Source organism: Calypte anna, chromosome 1 (genome assembly GCF_003957555.1).
Source record: "Calypte anna isolate BGI_N300 chromosome 1, bCalAnn1_v1.p, whole genome shotgun sequence".
Lineage (NCBI taxonomy): Eukaryota > Metazoa > Chordata > Aves > Apodiformes > Trochilidae > Calypte > Calypte anna.
This window is the reverse complement of record NC_044244.1, coordinates 49,810,578-49,831,558: the sequence shown is the minus strand read 5'-3', so window position 1 is coordinate 49,831,558 and position 20,981 is coordinate 49,810,578. Positions and strand designations below refer to the sequence as shown.

The window sequence follows — 20,981 nt, the reverse complement described above, 5'->3', positions numbered from 1 at the left end:
ATGTAAAACAGAGGAGTTTTACAAGTGAGAATGGGGCAAGCTGTCCTCAGAATACTAGATTTATATGTGGCAGATTTCATAGTAGCTTATAACCTCTGCCTCTATGTACCATGACATCAGTTTCCAATTACCTGTGGAGCTGTAGGTTCCAGGTCCTTAATCAGGTTATAAGCCTCCTGCACATCATCTGAAATACCAGACGTTAGAATGCATGACAAGTCATAGCACACTGTATTAGAAGAAATCACTCATCCTCTACAACATTCCCCAATAGTCACAGACGAAGAAATAAAACATTTAGACAGGAGGGGAAAAGTAACTATAAATCATTGGGAATTTATATCACAATGGTGATGGTTTCCTAGAACTCAAACAACAAACATGGTGTGAGTAATAGCTTCTTTATTACTACAATTTTCATAGCAGAGATGACTTGGCTGCCTTGTTCATAATCCAGTGGCTGCCTTCTTCACAGTACAAGGTCAAGATAATAAATCCAACATCTTCCTCTCTCTTCTCATATTTATTTACACCTCCAGGAGGATAGGATAACATGATTCTGAAGAAAAACTTTTTTTCCCTATCCATATTTAAAAATGTGTTCAGCAGCTCTTACCCAATCCTAATTCTAATATGTAAATAAGCATTGCTAGTATAAAACTTTTTAAAAATAAAGTTTCAATTCAATAAACAAAACTTCCTGACCACTCAAGAAATAAGTAAGCTGAACTGATCCCTAAACTTTACCTAAATCAAAAAAGATGCTTGTCAACCTACTGAAAATGCCCTTTTTTACTGTCAAAATTTTGCTAATACAGCATTATACCAGCTTCCCATAAGAACAAGCCTTATCAAGCTAAACATTTTTTTGCTAGTACTTACTATCCATACACTGTGGGGACAGTACTCCAGGGTGACTTAAAGCAAGACACATCAGAGCTGACAGGCTTCCCTCTGCTTTCCTACCATTCCCTTGAACAGTCATGTAGTGAGCCAGCACAAGGTACTAGGTTAGCCAAAAGTAATTTTTTTTCAATAGAAATAGTGGGATTTTTTTGTTATTTTTGGCTAGCTCAGCTCAGGATAGAGAGTACTCTCAGCAAGTTTGCAGGCGATAACAGACTGGGGAAAAAGCTCTCAGCTACAGAGATGCTTAATGGGCTGGAAAGAAGTAGGCTGAGAAAAATTTCCTGAAATTCAGTGAAGACAAAAATGCACATCCTGTATCTTGCTTGGTTTGAAACAATCCTAAGCAACAAGACAGCCAGGGGGGGACTGGCTAAAAGGCAACCTGGGGGCCCTGACAGTGCACCCTTGCAGCAATGGAGGCCAAGTACACATGGAATCACATTAGTGAGAACAGAACTACCAGGGCAAAGAAAGGGAGTGCTGACAGTGGGACATAGTGATCTTAGAGGTCTTTTCCAACTGTGACAGTTCTGTGATTCTGTAATTCCATAAGACAAGATGTAGAGGAGCAGACACAAGGTGGAACAGAGCAAGTTCTGACTTGATGTTTTTCTGGATAAGGGTCTAAAGCAACCTGATCTAATTTGACCTACCCTGGATAAAATGTGCTAGAGACCCCAAGAGGTTCTTTCTCACTGCTAATGTGATTCTGTTATTTATCTAAACTTATACAATGTAAAGCAGGAAATAATGTACTTATAATAATATACAATATACAAGACCATTTTAATTTAGTTGAGAATGTGTGCCTGATGTACAACCATGAGAAAATTTAAATAATCTCATATGAAATTTAAACAACCTTTTTGTCACTCTTTAGTTAATAAAACAATATGGGGACAGAATGATTTTTTGTGAAGACTGATGTTTGCAGATTAGCAAAGTTAGATTAGTTAGGTTTCATTGCACAATATTAGCTACAATAAGAATTTCTATAACCACTAGTAGTCATCAGTAGTGGCATATTCTAAAATTTGTCACAGTCTGAGCTGAACTGAACTGATGAGGCAGTGTCTCACTTGCACGAGCAGACAGAACAAGCAGTCCTGGATACAACTGAGCACCACAGAGAATTTACCCCAACTACAAATATTAAATTTCACCAACCTTGTTGATTAGGTATCACAACAATGTTACTCATCTGTTAGTATCTGAAACTTCAAGTAAATCACACTGCAAAAAGCTTGCAGAGCTTTTCCAATGTATTATGTTTACATATGCTCAGATTTTCTAATGAACTTACTGGGATGCATCCTCACATACTCAAGCAGAGGTGTCCTTTCACTATAAACATATGAACACTGACAAAACCATCTCCTGCAACCCAAGAAATCTTCAATACCCTGCTAAAGTAGATTTATTGACAGCACGCAATTAAAGCTCTTCTCTGCAGGCCATGAAGACTCTTACATCACTATTTTCCAGAGGAACAGAAAATGAAATAAATTACGTTTTACTTCAAAGCAAAAAAGCATTACATGAAATAGTCAATTGAGATCAGATGAATGAATGTAATTCCTGAAGCCATGAAAGAGGCAAGGAAGGGGTATGGGTATGTACCTTGCCGGAGATAGTAAATCACAAGATTTAGTCTTGCCTCAGGAATAACATCAACCAGAGGAGGCAAGACCTGCAAAGCCCCTTCTCCTCCTCGGAACACCACCTGCAGAGAAAAGCAGCATATTGATAACTGTGTACCAAAATCTTGTCTATGAACTCTTAATTCAAGGAAATTAATCTTTAAATTCCTATATTAACAGTAGGAAAAGGTCAGTGGTACTGGCATTAACATAATCTCTGCTTTAATATAACTATAGAATTATGTGTAACAATCTTTAATCTGAAGAATATAAAGTATTTAATCCATCAGTAAAGATTAATTTATTTCAGGCTTTAGTAGCTCAAAGCAATGATACATTATATTTCAAAGATTTTAAAGAATAAGACAGTCTGAGACAAGAGGCAAGGGAACATACCCAGAATTACACTTTGCTTATGATGTATTAATGTGAAAAAATTTGGCTAACAACTCTACATTTATTTAGAATGCCACAAGATTCTAAAATGATCAGGAGCAGCCGATTCTTTAGACTTCAGTTTCATATGACAGTTCTCCCAGCAAAATCTAACATACTTGTTCAATAAACCAGTCAAAAAGATCACCATTCAAAGTAAAGAATGTTAACCTACAAAAGTCTAGTTTGCAAGTAGTTTTAACTCTGGTGGAAAAAAGTGTTAGCTTGTCACTGCTCTTGAAAAATGACAAACCAAGCAATCATTAAATAATACTGTTACTGGTATTCAGTGAAGTAGTAATACCACTGCAGGGAAAATTAACAGGTGATTAGTGACTCTCTTACTGCAAAGCACACAGTATTTTGGCTTTTATCAGCATCTTTTTCCCTATCAACTTGCTAAGTACCTCTTGCATGAAGATCATTTTCCTGAGTTATGTTAATTCCTCTCACACTGTTATACTATTGAGTTTAGGGTCATGTATTCTGACTTGTTTCTAAGTTTCCTCATTGACTGGGCTCCACAAAATGCCTTGCAAATGTATTCTTACAGGACATAAATTATTTTAATATGCACTTGGGTGTAAATGCAACAGTATTTTTATTTTCTTGACACAGTATCAAACTGACAGGGAAAAAAACCAGGAAGAACAATGTGCCACTTGGTGGCACATTGGTTATACACTTAAGATTTCTGGACTAGGACTTGACATGGTAGCAGAGATTCAATTTGGCCTGCAATTCCCAAAATATTCCATTTTCTGAATCATCAAGAAATGCTCAACAAATGAGTGCAGTGCACATTAATTCTGATAAATACACTACTCACTAGATTGTGCTTAATGAGCTCCTTGCCAAATTCAAAAGATGATGAGGCGCTGTCGGTCAAGTTCTTGAGCTCTGCCTGGAATTACATGCATTCCAAAATTTTAAAAGAAAAACAAAAAAGGACACAAGCATAAATAAATCTTCATATAAGCCTCAAAACTCACAGATAGACATCTTCAGCAGTGCTGGGTCACTGGAAGATTTTTTGCCTTCCCATTTCTATGCAGATGATTTTAGCAATTGGATAATGCATATAGATACAAGGTCAAAAGCAGACTAGGAAGACTCTAAGACCATTGTGCACACATGTGGACAGATGGCTTAATAATAGGGAAACTGCAGTAGGTGACATTCCTGAGAGAAGGACACAATGACAAGATAAAGGCCATTATCAACATTATTGATTAGGACAGATAACAAGGAAAAGAAACCCATATGGAATCTTGAAATAAAATAAAGGTGAAATGAAGGACTGTCTAATAGATACCTCAGCAGCCTTCCCATTGTACAGTCGGAAATGGTTACAAGCCTTAAGGTTAAGAGCAATGGTGCTGTCAGGAACTTGCTGAAGATAAACAGCTAGCACTTCCTGTGATACATCATAGTAATCCAGTTTGTAATAGCATAGGGCCACATATACATTCAGAGCCAGGTATTCCCTACAGGAAAGAGGATTAAAGAGAACTTTTAAATCCCACCGGATAGTTATACTACAGAATATTAAAGCAAGTGATAAAGCTCTCACACGTCTATAGACCTTTTACAAGCACATAAAAACTGGAGTTTCTGAGAAATGTTTATTAGGCATCTTTAGAGCTCTAGTTTGTTAGGTAAGATTGCAGAGATCCAGACTCACTGTATTTTTTTCAGTGGCAGATATTGCAGTTTTAAAGAATTACCAACAAAACTACTGGCTTACAAATCTGGGAAATGGTGGCAACTTCACATTAAGGAAATGCACAGAACATTTCTAGTTTTCATATACGATTTTCTGTGCAGTATCTTACAAGATACTAAATATGTACATAAAACTTTGATAATATTTTATTGAATTTTATACCAAGTAAAACTACTTCAAAAAATACTTGCCTTTACAAGCTATCAATCTGGAAGAACTAGACACAGAAATAAGATGGGAATTTGTGATAACAGTAAGTAAAAGGATAACTGGTATGAAGGTTATTCATTTAGCTTTGAGCAATTACTTCTACAGGAGCTGGAAGTTAAAACCTCTTCCCCAAGCGTTACGTGACGTGCTTATGTACATTATGATGGGCTTCTCTGCAGCATTCAAGAGGAGATACTGCCAAAAGATAGCTATGTATTCTGGGACAGAAGTTTCTATTTTATCAAGCAATACTTCCAAACACTTAAGAATTCATTTTGTTCCTTGGTATATTCTGAACTAAGAATTTGCAAAATACAATACTAAAAAAACATCAACAAGTTTCATAGCAGGATAAATAGAAACAGAATTTCAGACTTAATGGAATGTAAGGAACTCTACACAAGAGGTTGGAATTGAACACTTCTTAAAAAGGCGAAGAAGTGAAGGAGAAGTCTGTAATCACAAGTAAGGGTCAGACTGGCCATCAGAGGGGGAAAACCAGAAAAAGACAAAGCAGGAACATAACCATACATCATTTCAGCAGAAGTAAGTAATAAGATAAAAAAAGATCTCAGAATTAATTACATGAAAATATCACTAAACAAAAGCAACAGAAAGCAGGCTTCTTTTTTTCAGTAAAGATTCGCAATGAAGAAAAGTGACAGGGCTGCAAGTTGAACACATTTTGTAGTGGAAAAGGGACATTAGGGTTCCTATGGTAAAGTTCCTACATTCAGAACCCAAAAAGCTCTATGGAATTCAAATACAATGAGTCAGAGGTGCTGCAGTAAGGTTTAGAGTAGGTGTGCCCACCGATTATCCAGAAGAATGCGTTTGTAGATATCAATAGCTTCTTGGTAGTGGGACCGCATGTAGTGGATTGATGCCAAGCTGAGCTGATCTTCTGTAATGTCTTGCAGATTCTGGTGAGAGCTCATCAGTTTCTTCTCATCATGGAACTAAAAAAGAGTGGGACACAATCTCAGAAGAGTTCAATGAGGAAAAACAATAATTTAAGTTCATTAGCTCAATTAGTTTTGTCTTTGCTTTGTCATATTAAACACTGGGAGAAACATTTATTACTTCAAAAGTTAATTTGACCAGTGGAAAAAGCCAAACATTAAAGAGGCAGACCAGTTGAAACTAGATAAATGTGGGGCTAAAATTAAGTACATATTTTCCTTTAAGGTGTGATTTAGACATAATTATGTGTCACATGTGTTGATGGATAGGAAGGAAAGAGCTGAATTAATTATTTCACAAACAGAATTTTGTAACACAAGATTTGATGGTTGTTCTTTGAGCCAACAGAAATTCTGCCCATTGTAGATCCAAAATTTGTTTCTCATGGATATCAGAAAAAGCCGAACTTGTCAACACAAAAGGAAGAATTTTCACTATCCTTCTTTACAGCACAAATGAATTACCTTTCATAACCCCCTTAAAATACAGATTTCCTTAACTAAATGGTTTATTTTTGAAAGTATTGCTGTATAGCATATAACATACATAAGGATAAAAATAAGGATCAGAGTTAACCATACCTGTTATACTTGTATTACAATAGTAGAGTTGAGGCTATTCAATCTACTCAAGTCACTTATTCCAGTGCTTCCCTTTGCAGCATAGTACTTGTTTAGTATAATATAGGATGGTGCAAAACCAAATTTAAGAAGCTAAAGCTATGGGTGTTAAGTTAAATAAACATTACATTTCTACTGTAGTGCTCTAAACTATACCACTTCTTGTATACTGCATGACTTAGGAGGATCAGTAATTGCATATAGACCATTTTCCACAAATTGCAAAGTATAAGACAGCTGCAAGTTAGGAAAACTTTGTACACTTAAAGGAAAAAGAAAAATAGTGTCTTAAAAATTTACGATTCTTTTCAAGTCCCAGGTTCCTCACGATCAAAATTACCATCAGGTTTCTGTTGTATGGCTTATATGAAGTGAGTTGGTAAGACTTTCCTTAGACACATGCTGAGGGCACCTATTCTGAGACCATGTTCTCACACTTTCTCCTCCACATTTGAATAGACTAGAGTGGTTCTGGAAAACATTTGTTCTCATGCTACCACAGACATTTTAATTCTTCTGCCAGATTGTCAGCATGAACTACATGTTACCCAATTGAAAAGAAAAAGAAAGCATGAGTGAAGAAAAGACATCATACCTTATGTGCCAGGTGAAAAAGTAAACGGTTCTGTAGACGACTCTTTGGTGCTGTAAGGAAAACTCAGTAAGTATCACTGCAAAGAACAGCTCAAGATGCCTCTTTTATTTTTAACTCCCCTTCTCAACAGACATACATGCACCCATATTATTATTTCATTAACTAGCCCAAATGCAGTTCTTTGCAAGTCATGCCCAGGGGGCAGGTTCGAGGAGTTACGGAGTGGTTGAAAGGCCCTCCTGCTTCCTATCCTCATTGCCTGAGCACTTCTTTTGAAATCCTTGTTGAAAATAACTTTTCATTGGCCTCTGCTTTCAAGTGACACTTACAAATTCCACTACCATTTGCCTGCAAGGCCTTCTGTATACTTCTCTGTTTTGGCACAAGTGGCACAGCACAGCATCTTAAATAAAAAGCACCAATAGAAAAACACGTAACCAAGGCTGCTTCTACAAGATTTCATATTTGAAATAAGTTGTGATTCATAATTCCAGGAATCCTGTCAGCTTCCAGTGTATTGCAAAATCCATTGCTGCTACCATTTTGTTATATATGCACACTATATTATACTTACTTCTAATACTTCTGAGCATCAAACTAACACATGGTGAGAGATTTAACGGATACATCTCCTTTCCAAAGCCACTAAAGTTAAGGAAATTTCTTGCCCTAGCAGGATCAAGAATTCCATTTAACTTGCTCCATATGACAAACTGTTAACTGTAGAGCTTTAAGTCGCTAGAGAGAGCCTTGTCGTTCTCTGAGGGTGACAAAGGTCCTCATCCAACAGAGCTATTAATGTCTTTTTCAAGCAGTCTTCCAAAAAGCCTTCCCTTGTTTCCTGTATTTTCTTTAGCTTACTCAGTTAATAAGCACTCTCATTCTTGCCCAGACCAACCAGCTGGCAACCTATGTTCTACAGAAAGGATGTACACAGAATCTTCACAAAAAGCAGAATTACTTACTGTGTTTATGAGGGCACAGAAGTGCAGAGTTAGCAAAGCAATGGCCTGTAACACAAGACTATAATTCTTCTGACATCCTAAACCATGAAAGAGGGTTCAAACCACCAAAACCTCTTCCCTCCCCCCTTCCAAGATGGAATTTTCTAGTAATAGGTTAGATTTTTAATTTTTTTAAAAAATGTTATTTAGGGAGATATTCCAGACTTCTTATTCATTCTCCACACAGTAAGAAAACTTTAAACTTTATAATGAAGTGAATAATCCCAAAACCCAGGCCATTTTTATCAGGTTGGCAGTGTAAGTCTGTCCATCTACTTCCAATGGGCACAGCAGTTATTTCTGTCTCTTACTCCTTCCCAAGCTGTAATTTAACCATTTCATAGAAAAAAAGGAAAGTGAACTGTATCTTTAAAGAACTGCTAGGACAATGAAACCCAGAAAGCAACAGCAGGATGAAGAAGTTCTCACAAAACCACAGTGTCTTGCAAAGTACTACTGACAGCACCATCAAGCTGCTGAGAAGCTAAAATGGTCTTCAGTCTAGGATATTTGTGGAAATTCTCTTTATCCTGATTATTGAAAGAGCAGAAAGTTACAATCAGTCTTGTGTAAGCAGCAGTAGTAGTATAACTGCCAAGACAGTACATTCTAGAAATTATTTCATCTACTGAGTTAGAAAATTTGAGTATTTTAATTTAAATGCATGGTCTTCAAAATGTGGTCAGCAATGATACCAGGGTAAATCCACATGTGCCCCAGCATTAATTGATAGGTTGTAATATCAAGATCTAGAAGGGTTACATATGGACCCCACATGTGCTTTTGTGCAAAACTTCAACCAACCACAACCACCATGCACAATTCAAAACACTTGGTCATCAAAGACTCCAAAAATACAAGGAGAGATTGTGGGATTTACTTTGAAAATAACGTTGTATTATCACAGTAAAATGGGTACAGACACCCATGTTCCTCTTTGAATAAGTTTTGGGGTGGTTTTTGGTTTTTTGTTTTATTTTTTGTTTGGGTTTTTTGAGTGGGTTTTAGCATTAACTTCACTGTGAAAATTGTGACTTGCAAGCAATACTCTTTCAAGAATCTAAACTGAAGAATTCTTGTTTCACTATCAAACCAGAGACTGCAGTGCTGCCCTTGCAATCCTGGCATCTGATCTTACATGAAAATTATTTACTATTTGGGAAATGCTGGAGGGTTACTCCACATCATTTTGTACCTAAAACCATCCAAAAGATGAAACCTGAGTTCTGATGCTGTGCACGGGAATACAGAAGGAGAAAAAATGTCCTGCTTCATAACATATGAGGTGATACTATCTATTTGATATTCTTTAAAATAAGACACTTTTACTTAATGGCAGACTATGGAGGAGAGGGGCAAACCAAACAAAAAATAGTCCTGCCCATATAGTAAGAGGAACCATGGAAACATTCAGTATCAGCAGTGACTTTTCTCCTCCCAGTGCCAAATACATTATTTGGGGAAGACAAAAAAATATATGAACAATGTCAGATTACTTTCCAGAAATAATGTGGTTGTGAATATTGCATAAAGCTGTTGTCAACCACTGAAGCAGGGAGTCATACAGCTGCCTCATAAGAGAATGATTTTTAAAGGACATCAGGCTTGTTCTTTTATTACTTTTTGATGCTACCAAATTTCACTTTCACAGATGTATTTATGCCACAAAGAAGCACAGTCTTCTTCTCCTGTCCTACTTTTTCAAGATGACGACCGTACTTTTTTTTCATTTTAAAATCAGTACTGAGCAACCTAGGGACTGTAATAAAGCCACAATGCCTCACAGCAAAAAACTGGACTACAACAAAACTAGACTCAGATCTAGTATTGGCCTTGTGCTGAAGATATCGCTGAGGTAGGCAGATAGGACGTATCTCTTTCCAACTAGGAAACATGTTGATATTCCTACACTAGAATTTTTGTCATGATCATTACTGATGTTCCAGGCACTAATGTCATAGTGGACATTGATCTTAAAAGTGTTCTGTATATTTTTGTGCTGACACTGACGAGGCACCTAATTAACAGCTACATGAGTGAAGACAGTTATTATCGCTAATCATTAAACAAAAAGTTAAGCTCACTAATAACAGTAGCTCAGACTCTTGGTGGGTTCCATATTGCTGCACAAGCAGAAAGATGATAAGATACAGACATGGACAAAAGGGCATTTGTGGCCTCTCCTATGAATGCAAGGCAATGCTTTTCATGCATGTAGCAGTAACAAGTTCCACCTTGCAAACATAATGAGTAACACTATAGCATCACTTCACACATTAATAGATGTGGAACATACCTTAGACATACACAGGCAGGAACTGGTAGGAGCGGAACTGTGCTGAAAAAACTTCAGCAAAACAGTGCATAAGATATGACCAGAGAAAACCTTTTTCTCCTGTCCCTCACCTGAATATGTTAGCTGAATGAAGCCCTTTGTGCCCCAGAACAAGTCTCGCTGATGGAGGAAAATGCAACGGTATGGGAAAAACGTCCAGAAAAAACACATGGTCCAACAGTGAGGTTCACACTTAGGCACACTTGAACAGCTCAACTGCTCAGAATCTTCTTGAAATTTAGAGGACATTAATTGAATTTTTTCCATAACCAAAATACTTAAAAGCCAGTTGAACTATGTTCTGTTACTTGCAACATATACAAATTTCATTTCAGTCATGCAGACACACAGCAAGTTAAAAATCACTGAAGCAAAAAACTATCAATCATACCTGTTCTGTGGCTTCCACTATACTTTAAAAAGCAAAACAAGAATATAAGGTTATTAGTTTTAAAGTTGAAATATCTGTAATTTGATATTTTCAGTCGTGTACTTTGAAAGTTCTAAATATAAAAATCTTCTGATTCAAAACCACAGCTGAAATGCAATGAAAAGGAACTACTATTCTCAAGAAATACAGTTCAAGCAGAAAGCAGTTAATTTTGCATGTAGGTGAACATGCAGTCTAAAGAAAAAGAAAATTGGGAACTTTTCCATGCCCAATTGTAACTTCATGTTTCACTGGTGACAGCCACCTGGCAAACATTAGTACATGCATAAACAAATTGGCTTGGAAAATATCATCGTTTTTACTGACCCATATCTGTTCTGCTTTTGTACAACATCGCTCATTCCAGTATAGGCTGTGAAATAAGAAGTATCTGTGTCCAGTTAAGCCACATATAGATCTGACACATGCAGTGTTGAGAAAAAGTAATTATAATTTTCAATGGACAAAGCTTCATAAGGGAGAAACACCCAAAACTTCAATGACTGATTCAGCAATACAACCCGGTCTGTGCATGAATCTTTTATTTAACTGTAAAATTCCATTTATCCTAAAAAGTCAATTTTTCATAACAGATTTGACTGCACCTCCACTTATGTGCACATTTTGTAGTCTAAAATAATACTGTTAGTTCCAGTGTTTTTCTTAACGCAGTGCTAGCCAACAGCTTCTTAGAGTGCTATGCAGACTTCTGAATATTACAATCAGTTACCAGGATCTTTGTTCAAGTGTGCCAGGCTGAGTTTTGGGTTCCTGTCCTTTACAAGGCACAGAAACTGGAAATGCAATAAAAGATTATTTGGTTTTATAAATAAAAGTTAGTAATTTATTATTTAGTAAGCCCAGATTAAGACTTTCAGCCTCATTCTCCCAAAGTTGGCACATGGCATGGAAAACATATGTTCAGCCAGTGTATGACACCACAGATGCAAAAGCAGTAAGCAGATCACCACTTGGCAGCTTTGCTATGGGATGACTGTGAAACAACAGTAGCTGCCTGAAGTAACTCTACCTTCACCTCAGATCCAGAAACATTAGTAACTGTAATGTAAGGGGACAGCACAGAAATAGAGAAGCCAGAAATATCTAAAAGGAACTTGGAAGAAAGCCTAGAGGAGATAAAGTACAACCATAATGAAAAACCTTCAAAGAAGGATTTTTCTCTATTGCCTTATTGCTCTACTTCTTTGGTTGTATTTGCAGTAATTCTGGTTTATATGAGTTTTGATATATGGATTTATTCTTTCCTGAGAGAATGTACCATAAAGTTTTAATTAAGTAATGACAAGCTAAAAGAACACTTCACATCTATTATAAAATAAACATAAAATCTTGCTCCACAAGAGATCATGACTATATATCTTGTATGAAATGCAATAATTACCTCATAGCTTTTAATGCTCATTTCCACATCTTTAAGTATCCTGCATATTTTTCTCAGAAAGCTAATAATAGTAGCAGGACATGACAAGAATGAACTTCTATTTGATTTCTAGATATTTACATGTTTGTGAGGAAAATCTATTCCAGAAATCTAACATACATGTTCCCTTTCCCACAGAGGAAACTCCCTCATTTGTTTTAGCACTGTTCTACTTTCAGGGGCTTAACAGAACTGCAGCTATCTATAAACAGCAAGCAGAATGAAAGAATTCAGTGAAAATAATCCCAAAATAGCAATAGTAAGCCCAACACTAACACAACATGCCATTTTTTCAGCAATATTCAAGGCAGTACGGGATAAATGGTGTTATTCTAGAGACTTCACTGTTACGTCTATATCAAAGAAATATTTTGTTTCTTCAGGATCTTGCAAAACCATGGAAGAGATCACAAGATGTAAGAGCTTCAGCTGTCAATGATATATTGTGAACAGCCACCACTGATGCAATCCTAAAATGTGAAAAAAACCTAGGAGAGGATCTCTCTTGAGTGAAAATAAAGTGGTTCAACCTCACTGTAAGAAAGACTGAAATAATGAGAATGGGAAAGGGAATTTAAAGCACTTGGAAGCCTTCAATGGAGAAAAGACAAGCATTACAAATCTTCAGCTGTGACAGCCAAAGCTTATGTAGCCAGAAATCATTGATATTACAGTACTTATAAGAAAGGTCTAACACCTCACTGTAAAAAGTGACATGCTTTCCTTCTTAAACATTTACATAAAACCAGGAATTGCTATTACCAGCAAGAGCACTCAGTTATATTCTCTTCCCTCCTTCAGCTACTCTTCCTAAACATCACACTCCTGTCTTAGTACTCCTGCCCTTTTCTCCAGCACCTGAGCATCACTAACCACACCCCCTACCCTGCCACTCACCATGATACTACAAACTAATATGAAGGGCCATGGCAAAATTAACCTTCCCTCACTGCCATCTCACAGTTAATGAAGTTGCATGCCCAGCTGTGTCTCTGTCATCTCTAGAATGGATTACTGTAATTCACATGATGTGAAGCTGATGACAATGCCTCTCAACTGGTACAGGATGCAGCTGCTTGCTTCCTTCATGGTTTATGTCAAAGTGACACCTCAGGCTCTATTGTCCAATTATTTTAAAATTCCAGTTCAAATCTTAAATTCAAGCTTTGGAGACCGTAGCCTCCAAAGCTCAAATCTGTGGTACATTAAAGATTAATTTATTATCTGTGAATATTAGAAATTTATACACCTCTTGAACAATACATATCACAGAGCTCTGCATGAAAATTCTTATAGTTGGAAACGTTTCCAGTTATGGGATACAAGCTTAGCATGGCCTTTCAGAGGACTTTAAAGGGATATAAGAATCTAAATATTTCTAAAAAATACTACAAAGCTTTCCTTTTTGAAAGCAATCTTCCACAGTAGCAGGAAGTACACAATTATTTTTCCCTATCCTATTTTCTGCCCAAGACTGGAAGACTAAAGAGAGAAAGGATAAAACCTGTACTTCAATAAGATTTTATCCTAAAAAGGCAAGAGTCAGAAGTGGACTAAGAACATCACTACTATTAATTCTACTTAGAAAGCCCTGACAGTATGGTTATGGGAAGCAATATAAATCACTAAGATAAATAGAAAGTTATGGGTAACAAAATGAAACTGCAGAAAAAAATTTAGACAGTTAAAATTGCTTTAGAATCCAATTTCTATTCCCCTTCTTTAAATTACCCTATGCATGTTCAGATTAAAATAAAGCTAACAATGTGACTGCAGTGAACTCCAAGCCTTTACAAATCAGATACCTAATATCTGACTTATAATGCAACAAGACAACCTCCTGATTCACTCAAACTACTTCAACAGAGCTTTTGTCCGCATTGGGGAGAGTGCTGAACTCTCATATTTTTTAATAATTTCACTATCAGATTCATCTACACTGGCTCAGAGGCATGGAAACAGTCAAAAGAAAAGTAACTTTTTGTTGCTAGTCAACATATGCAGGGTTTTGTGTGTTAAAATTAATAAGAGTGTTTTCCAGATGCATATTTCAGTTCCAGCTGCTCCACCTGCTCAAGCTCTTTTTACGAAGCAAACTACATAATTCACCTGTTAAATGAAAAAAAAACCGGAAAAATAAACAAACAAAAAGCCCCCACCCAAAAACCCCATCTTTGTCCCAAAGTATCGTTTATTCACATGGAAAAAAGGCTTTGAATACTTCCTCTGGAAATTACTTCCAGTGTTCAAGTCAACTAATTGTCCTTTCCATCAGACGTACATCTCACCTTTCAAGGCTGCTTGTTCAGCTTCTGTATACATCCCCAGAAAAAAGTAGGTACAGGCAAGGTTCACCCACACATCTGGATTGCAATCTGGTTGTTTGGTTAAGGCCTCAAATTCCTGTGGCAGAAGAGAGGGTTCATTAAAAAAAAAAAAAAAAAAAGCGCATAATAGCACAGACTTGTGTGAAATATCACTCTTCCACCATCTTATAATGCATCATTAAACTACTGAGATCAAGCAACTTATTCTCAAGTTCACTGCAGTTCTTACAATGAAACTATTGTATTTTAACCTATGTATGTTCTTAGCTCTTCTTTGTTTACTGTAATAGAACAGACAACAGGAACAAGCAGCACTATAAATCTTTATGAGCATGAATTATGTCAATACTGAAGCTATATATTTATAAAAACATTATTTTTATTATTAAATATTTATAGACTATAAAAATATTATTTATAAAAATTAAACATATTAAAGTTATAAAGCTATCAAGACAATCAACTTTTGCTCAGTCTTTTCTGATGCTTCACAACTTCTCCTCCAGTCAAAACCTGGGAGATATAAAACCAGTGAAACCTCTGTGTGAATACTTACTAAAGCAACTGTGAAAACATGTCTTTAAAAGCCTGTAGATAGTGTCTTAGATAGATTAAAACAGTGGTCTCTGGAGTGAGGTGTATGCATCCCAGTGGTTGTGCCAAACAATACCACTGGGTGCAGGAAGAAAATGTTTTTGGTACCATTAATAACTAAAATATTTTTAAATTGTGCTTATTTCATCTTCATCTCATATTTTTAAAATTTGTATTTTTAAATTTTATATTTTGTGTGTGTTTAACAATTGCATAATACAGTAGTACAATAGTACATACTTATAATTCATATACATATGTATATTGGGGGAGCACATACCACAGTTTTTTACTTAGAGGGGTATTATTAGAAGACCACTGCATTAAAATATAAGCTCAGAAGATGGCCTTGGGCAAATTCAAGATTTCCTACTAGATAAAGGTATAATTATAGTAAATAAACTGTGCCTAACCCCACTATTTGCCCTTTTAAAACTTACAGCCAACAGCTATAGAAGACCACTAGACACCATATTCTTACACATCCACATGAACTACGTACCCTCGTTACTGTCACATAAATGGCTTTGTTTCCTGTTATTTGTCAAACAGTAAAAACTTAACGGAACCATCTTTCAATCTACTTTTTTTCATGAAAAATAACTTTGCAGCCACCAAGCAGTGGTATTTCCGAAGATAAACATTTTTGATCTACATAACAATAGGTACTAAAAACAGAGGCCGGGAGACCCCTTGATTCCATTTTTCTTTCATCTCTGTCAGGTTTCTGTTAAATTACTAGGAAGGACCATCCCAGTGAAAGGCTCTCCTGCTGGTGATCCTGCTCCTCATCCAGCCATGTTTAACAGGCAGGGACATGCAAGGTTCTCAGAAGACCTGCTTAAGGAAGGCCATCCACAATCTCCCAGTCACAATAAACTTCTCATCCCTCCCAGCAACACCACCCTTGATGGCTCTGCACTCTTCCTCCAAACATATGAACTGGAATTTCCCTCTGCCCCATTTACCAGATTGTGCCACTACAGGTGGAAGATGTCTTACCTCCAGGAGAAAAGCATAGGTGTATATTTAGCACTAGATAAAATAAGTGATGCCCAAAGGACAGTGAATTCCAAGAACAGACACATGCTGACAATAATAAAGTTTATAGTTTGCAAGCATAAAGAAAATAGGGGGGGAAAGAGAGGGAGGGAAAAAAAAAGGGGGGAGGGAAATAAAAAAAAAAGGGGGAGGGAAATAAAAAAAGAGGGGGAGGGAAATAAAAAAAGAGGGGGAGGGAAATAAAAAAAGAGGGGGAGGGAAATAAAAAAAGAGGGGGAGGGAAATAAAAAAAAAAGAGGAAAAAGAGAAAAAGAAAACATTTACATAGAGGCCAACTTTTTCTACTGTGGTCAGTTACATCTTGATGTAGGCCTGCCATGGAACTCTGAAAGACAGGCCACTGCTGTTTATTGGAACCATCTGGAATCTTTCAAAATCCATTCAGATTAAATGCACCCAAAGGTCCCTTTCGGCTATGGCTTCAGGCAGATTAATTAGAAAAGACAAAGTGCATAAACACAAGTCATGTTCTGGCTTGGCCATCCAAAGCAAGCAATAGAGTGCTCTAGCAGTACCAATGTGAATCTATGGAAACATAGTAAAAAAAAATGAGGACTATGAGCACTCCTTACCCTGTAACTTTGGGCCATGAGCCCAGACTATGTGCTGTTGCCCCTTTCCTCACTGAAAGGCATTCAACATCAGTCTCTCAAAGAGTGTTTCACAAGAGCTTTCCCCAATCCTTTCCAAAAAGCCAACAAACCCAACCAACTAAATACCCCTAAAGCTTTCCCACAGGTCAGCCTGCAGCACATTTTTGCCAACCAGGAGTACAGCAACTTTGTGCAATCTCACCATCCTCCACCTCTCACTCTCATGAGATACATGCACTTTTCCTCAAAAGCTGGCTGCCAGGTAGATTACTTACAACTACGGACACCTACTGACAGTGCTGACAGCGCAGAATTCTGCTCAGTACCTTTAACACTTATCTGGAATCTCCAAGCCCATAAACACAGATCCCGAAGAGCCAATGAACAGTCCAGCCTAGAGGATGGCTCACAGGAGGTATGGAGATACTCATTGTAACCTGGGTACAGTCATGACAGAGAATCCTAGAGAATTTCCTTTAGCCAAAAAGATTCATTTTCTACTTTCTGGTTTCAGATATCAGGAACTTGAGTGTACCTTTATTCTCACACTTCCAGAAAAAGTACTCAAGCAAGATGAGATACTGTTCATGGATGAACCATCATAGCCTAGTATAGCTCTGTTCCTCTCATGATTTACTGTTTTACTGAAATGATGCCAAGCAAAGTCAGGGTAGGCAGAAGGTAAGTAGGAATGGCTCCCGATTATCTCTAAGAAGGGAGGTAGTGGATAGGAGGGCCTTCAGGAACCACGAGCTGTATTTTGTGAGATTTTGACAGTAACAATGCATTGAAAAATAAAGGATTATTGAGCAGTATAATTTCTGAAGACCTTAATCAGATATATCATATTCCATATGAATTGGGAATATAGTGACACAGACTACATACATTGTAACTTGCAGGCACTAAGGAGCATGAATGATTTAGACTGTGTGTAATGTCCCTTTGGAGAAATCTGCACAATCTTCTACTGAATTTTATATATAGTGCCCTTGGCACTCTATGAAGAGTGCTCCAAGGTCTAGACAATATAGATAATCAAGGAATTTGTCCTTGAGAATACACCAACAGTGCCTCTGTAACACAGCAGAGAGGAGAGAGCATCAGACTTCAACCTTGAAGCTGACAATTAAAAGGCAATTCAGCCTCCACCGTCAGAACTCTTACCCTTGATTACTACAGGCTTGGGAATTACAGCTACGGTGTTCTGTTCCAAAATAAACCAGGTTGAGATGCACAGGCTCATTTTCCACATTTCCACAAAATGACAAAATTATAGGGACTCACCACTGTGCCAAAAAACAATCTTAAATTTGAAAAGATAAGCCCTGTGATCTCTCACTTAAAACACACACACACAAGCACACAAACCGTGCATGCAAACCTTTTATTATCCCTACTTGGGCAGAAAACCAGGAAAAACTATGACTTAGGGTGCAGTTTTTAAAAGTTTGAGTCAACAGCATCACCTAGTGGTGAAACGCACGCCACATACAAAACTTATTCTAAAAAGAAAAAAAAAATGCTGTTACTGTTTCGTTGAAGGAAATACTTAAAATCATCTACTCTGGCTATAATAGCACCTGCTGGGTGTTCCAAATAGCAGAATTTATCTGAAACTAGTTCAACCATAGCAACAGATTATAATAGTCATAATATTCGAATTACAAAACTCTAAACATGAAGTTACCACCATGTCCTTTACTACTATTCCATATTCTATGCTGTGTATACAGTTAATTCAGTTCAATAAACATTTCTAACACCTCCAATTGACGTTTTATCTTCAATTTTGTGAGGAGGACAGTTCCTTGAGAGCTTAGTTGGTAGCTTTAGAAATTCTCTTTCTGCCATAAGTAAGAATTCCGTGCATGTGACCATGCATTACTATTAACACCAAACTTCACCCAGGAATGGAAATACCATCTTTGCTCTATAATCTCTTTCTCAATGATTTTTATTTTAAAAATACTTTATCATTGTTTTTTTAATATTTCTTCCAAGGAAGCAAGCTAAAAGGCTGCAAAACCAGCTATACATCCCAATTTTGCTTCTCAATGGAGGTCTCCCCCAGCTGACAGACCAAAATCAACAAGCCTTAAAAGCTGCAATGCAGGATTGTAAGGACCCAGCAATTCACATCTGTAGGAACACAGCAATGAGACAAACAACACTGGGGAACACAGAGCTCTTTTCAAATCTTTGCAACCTTTGCAGCCTTGGGGGTAACACTGCACCACTCCACGTTCTGATGTGCACACAGAGGTCCAGACTCAGGCAGGCAACAAACATTTGTGAAGACTTCTACAGAGAAATATGCTGCCCAGACTGACAGGATAAAGGGATCCCAGTAACACTGGCAACAAACTGAGTTACACTGGAGTCATAAATGGACACAAGAAAGAATTGCATGTGGACTCGTACGCTGAAAAAGACACAACAGCATTGTATGCCCAAATATTAAAAATGTATGCATATTTGAATAACCAACATGTCTTTTAGTGACTTAAAAGCTTTTGGAGAATAAGAGTGTCTCAATTCCTTGAATTACCTAATACATAAAGATGAACAACAGAGTACATTAAATGGCCAGGAGCACCAACCTCTAAAGAAAGAATTTAAAAAGCATGCATATTACAGATAAGCTATACAACGAAAACAAAGACATAAATAAACCTGAAAAACAAAACTGGAAAACTAGCTGCAATAAAGGAGTTGAAAATTTAGGACATAAACTATGACATTTGAAAGGGCAAACTAGGCTAATGAGCCTAGTATTAGATCAGATGGCAATATTTTAAAAGGTCTATTTTCATAGGCAAATACTGCTTTCCACAGCATTTGCCTTATTACTGTACATTTGTACCTTAGTTGACTGGCAGAACCATTCCCTGTTACAGAACATCTTTCTTCTGGTGTCATTGCTTTATCCCAACATCTCGATTTCAAGCCTCTGGGAGCAGGATTTTCCCAACTTACCTCCAATGCTCTCTTGTAGTCACCCAAATGAAAGGCAGAGTACCCGATCCAGAGGTCTGTATCCTGCTCCTGCTCACCCACGTGGCGCTTAAACTTTGTAGGGAAGAACGAACGGAAGAATTCTGTCAGCTGCCACACAGTTTAGAAAACCCCGCAGGTAATCAAAGGAACACTGGGCCATCTTATATCACGGGTGGTTTGACACCTGTGGGTGCTAGCGGGGTAGCACCCACAGCTCTCGTATTCCTGAGGGAAGCGGCAAGCAAACCTCACAGGCCAAACCGAATTCCAAGCGAGGGGGAGAAGCTGCCGCAACGTGGACTAAGGGGTGCGGAAGGAGACGTGCAGGATACAAAGCAGGGGAACGAAGGTTCCCCCCGACCCGCAGCCGTGTCGGGCACGGGCCTGGCAACGACGGTCCCGCTCTCCCGAGGGGAGACGGAGATCCCGGGTGTCGGCGGCTGCCTCGGGCCGGGGTCTCCGCCTTCGCCGCGGCCCTTACCTCCAGCAAGGCGATGGCGCCGGTGAAGTCCCTCTGGGCCAGGAGCTCTTCCAGCTGCGGCACTTTCTTCCCTTTCTTCTTCCTTCTGTCTCCCGGCGGCGGGGTACCCCCCACGGCCGGCTTGGCTCGGGAGAGCATCTGGGCAGAAAGCAGAACGCAGCCACGTTAGAGCGGGACATGCCCCAGCCCCAGGTGAGGGCAGCTTCGCGCACTCCCTCCCCGCCGGCTCTCACCATCCTGCCGCCGCTCCCGGGCTCCTCGCTCCGCCGACGGCGCCGTTGCCAGGGTAACCGCGGGACGACGGAAAGCGGCGGCGCAGACCCGAGCGCAGCGGCGAATAGGTGCCGGCTGGAGACTTGGCGCCGCCCCCCAGCGTTCCGCCTCCGCGGAGTCGGTTTCCAAGCGGTCGGTCCAGTTGCTGGCACTCCGTACACTTAGGTCTTCGCGTTTCGTGGTCTGATTGTAGCTGCTGGCATTTAAACCACCGTGCGCACACAAACACGTGTGGAAGAGAGAGTCCTTCCACCCAGGAAACTAGGAATCGAGCTTAAGATGAAAAGACACTGAGCCCCCAGGTGCAGGGCACGGCCAGAGAAATGTCCTGACGAGCGACCGG

At 38.4% G+C, this 20,981-nt stretch overlaps 1 protein-coding gene across 3 annotated transcripts in view; it reads right to left on the bottom strand.

Annotated features, from left to right (window-relative positions):
• TTC26 (tetratricopeptide repeat domain 26) overlaps window positions 1-20,659 on the bottom strand; it is a 45,607-nt gene extending 24,948 nt beyond the window's left edge. For 2 of the 3 annotated variants that reach the window (XM_030451815.1, XM_030451822.1), the window contains exons 1-10: window positions 20,599-20,659; window positions 20,366-20,503; window positions 19,864-19,956; window positions 14,597-14,711; window positions 7,099-7,148; window positions 5,734-5,879; window positions 4,300-4,471; window positions 3,814-3,888; window positions 2,530-2,632; window positions 132-187 (exon numbers count right to left, since the gene is read on the bottom strand). In XM_030451815.1, coding sequence (XP_030307675.1) covers window positions 132-187; window positions 2,530-2,632; window positions 3,814-3,888; window positions 4,300-4,471; window positions 5,734-5,879; window positions 7,099-7,148; window positions 14,597-14,711; window positions 19,864-19,956; window positions 20,366-20,503; window positions 20,599-20,601 — 951 coding nt within the window. In that variant the 5' untranslated portion in view covers window positions 20,602-20,659. The remainder of the gene's footprint in view (window positions 1-131; window positions 188-2,529; window positions 2,633-3,813; window positions 3,889-4,299; window positions 4,472-5,733; window positions 5,880-7,098; window positions 7,149-14,596; window positions 14,712-19,863; window positions 19,957-20,365; window positions 20,504-20,598) is intronic. The other variant, XM_030451831.1, reaches the window with a different exon arrangement.
• Window positions 20,660-20,981: the final 322 nt, after the last annotated feature.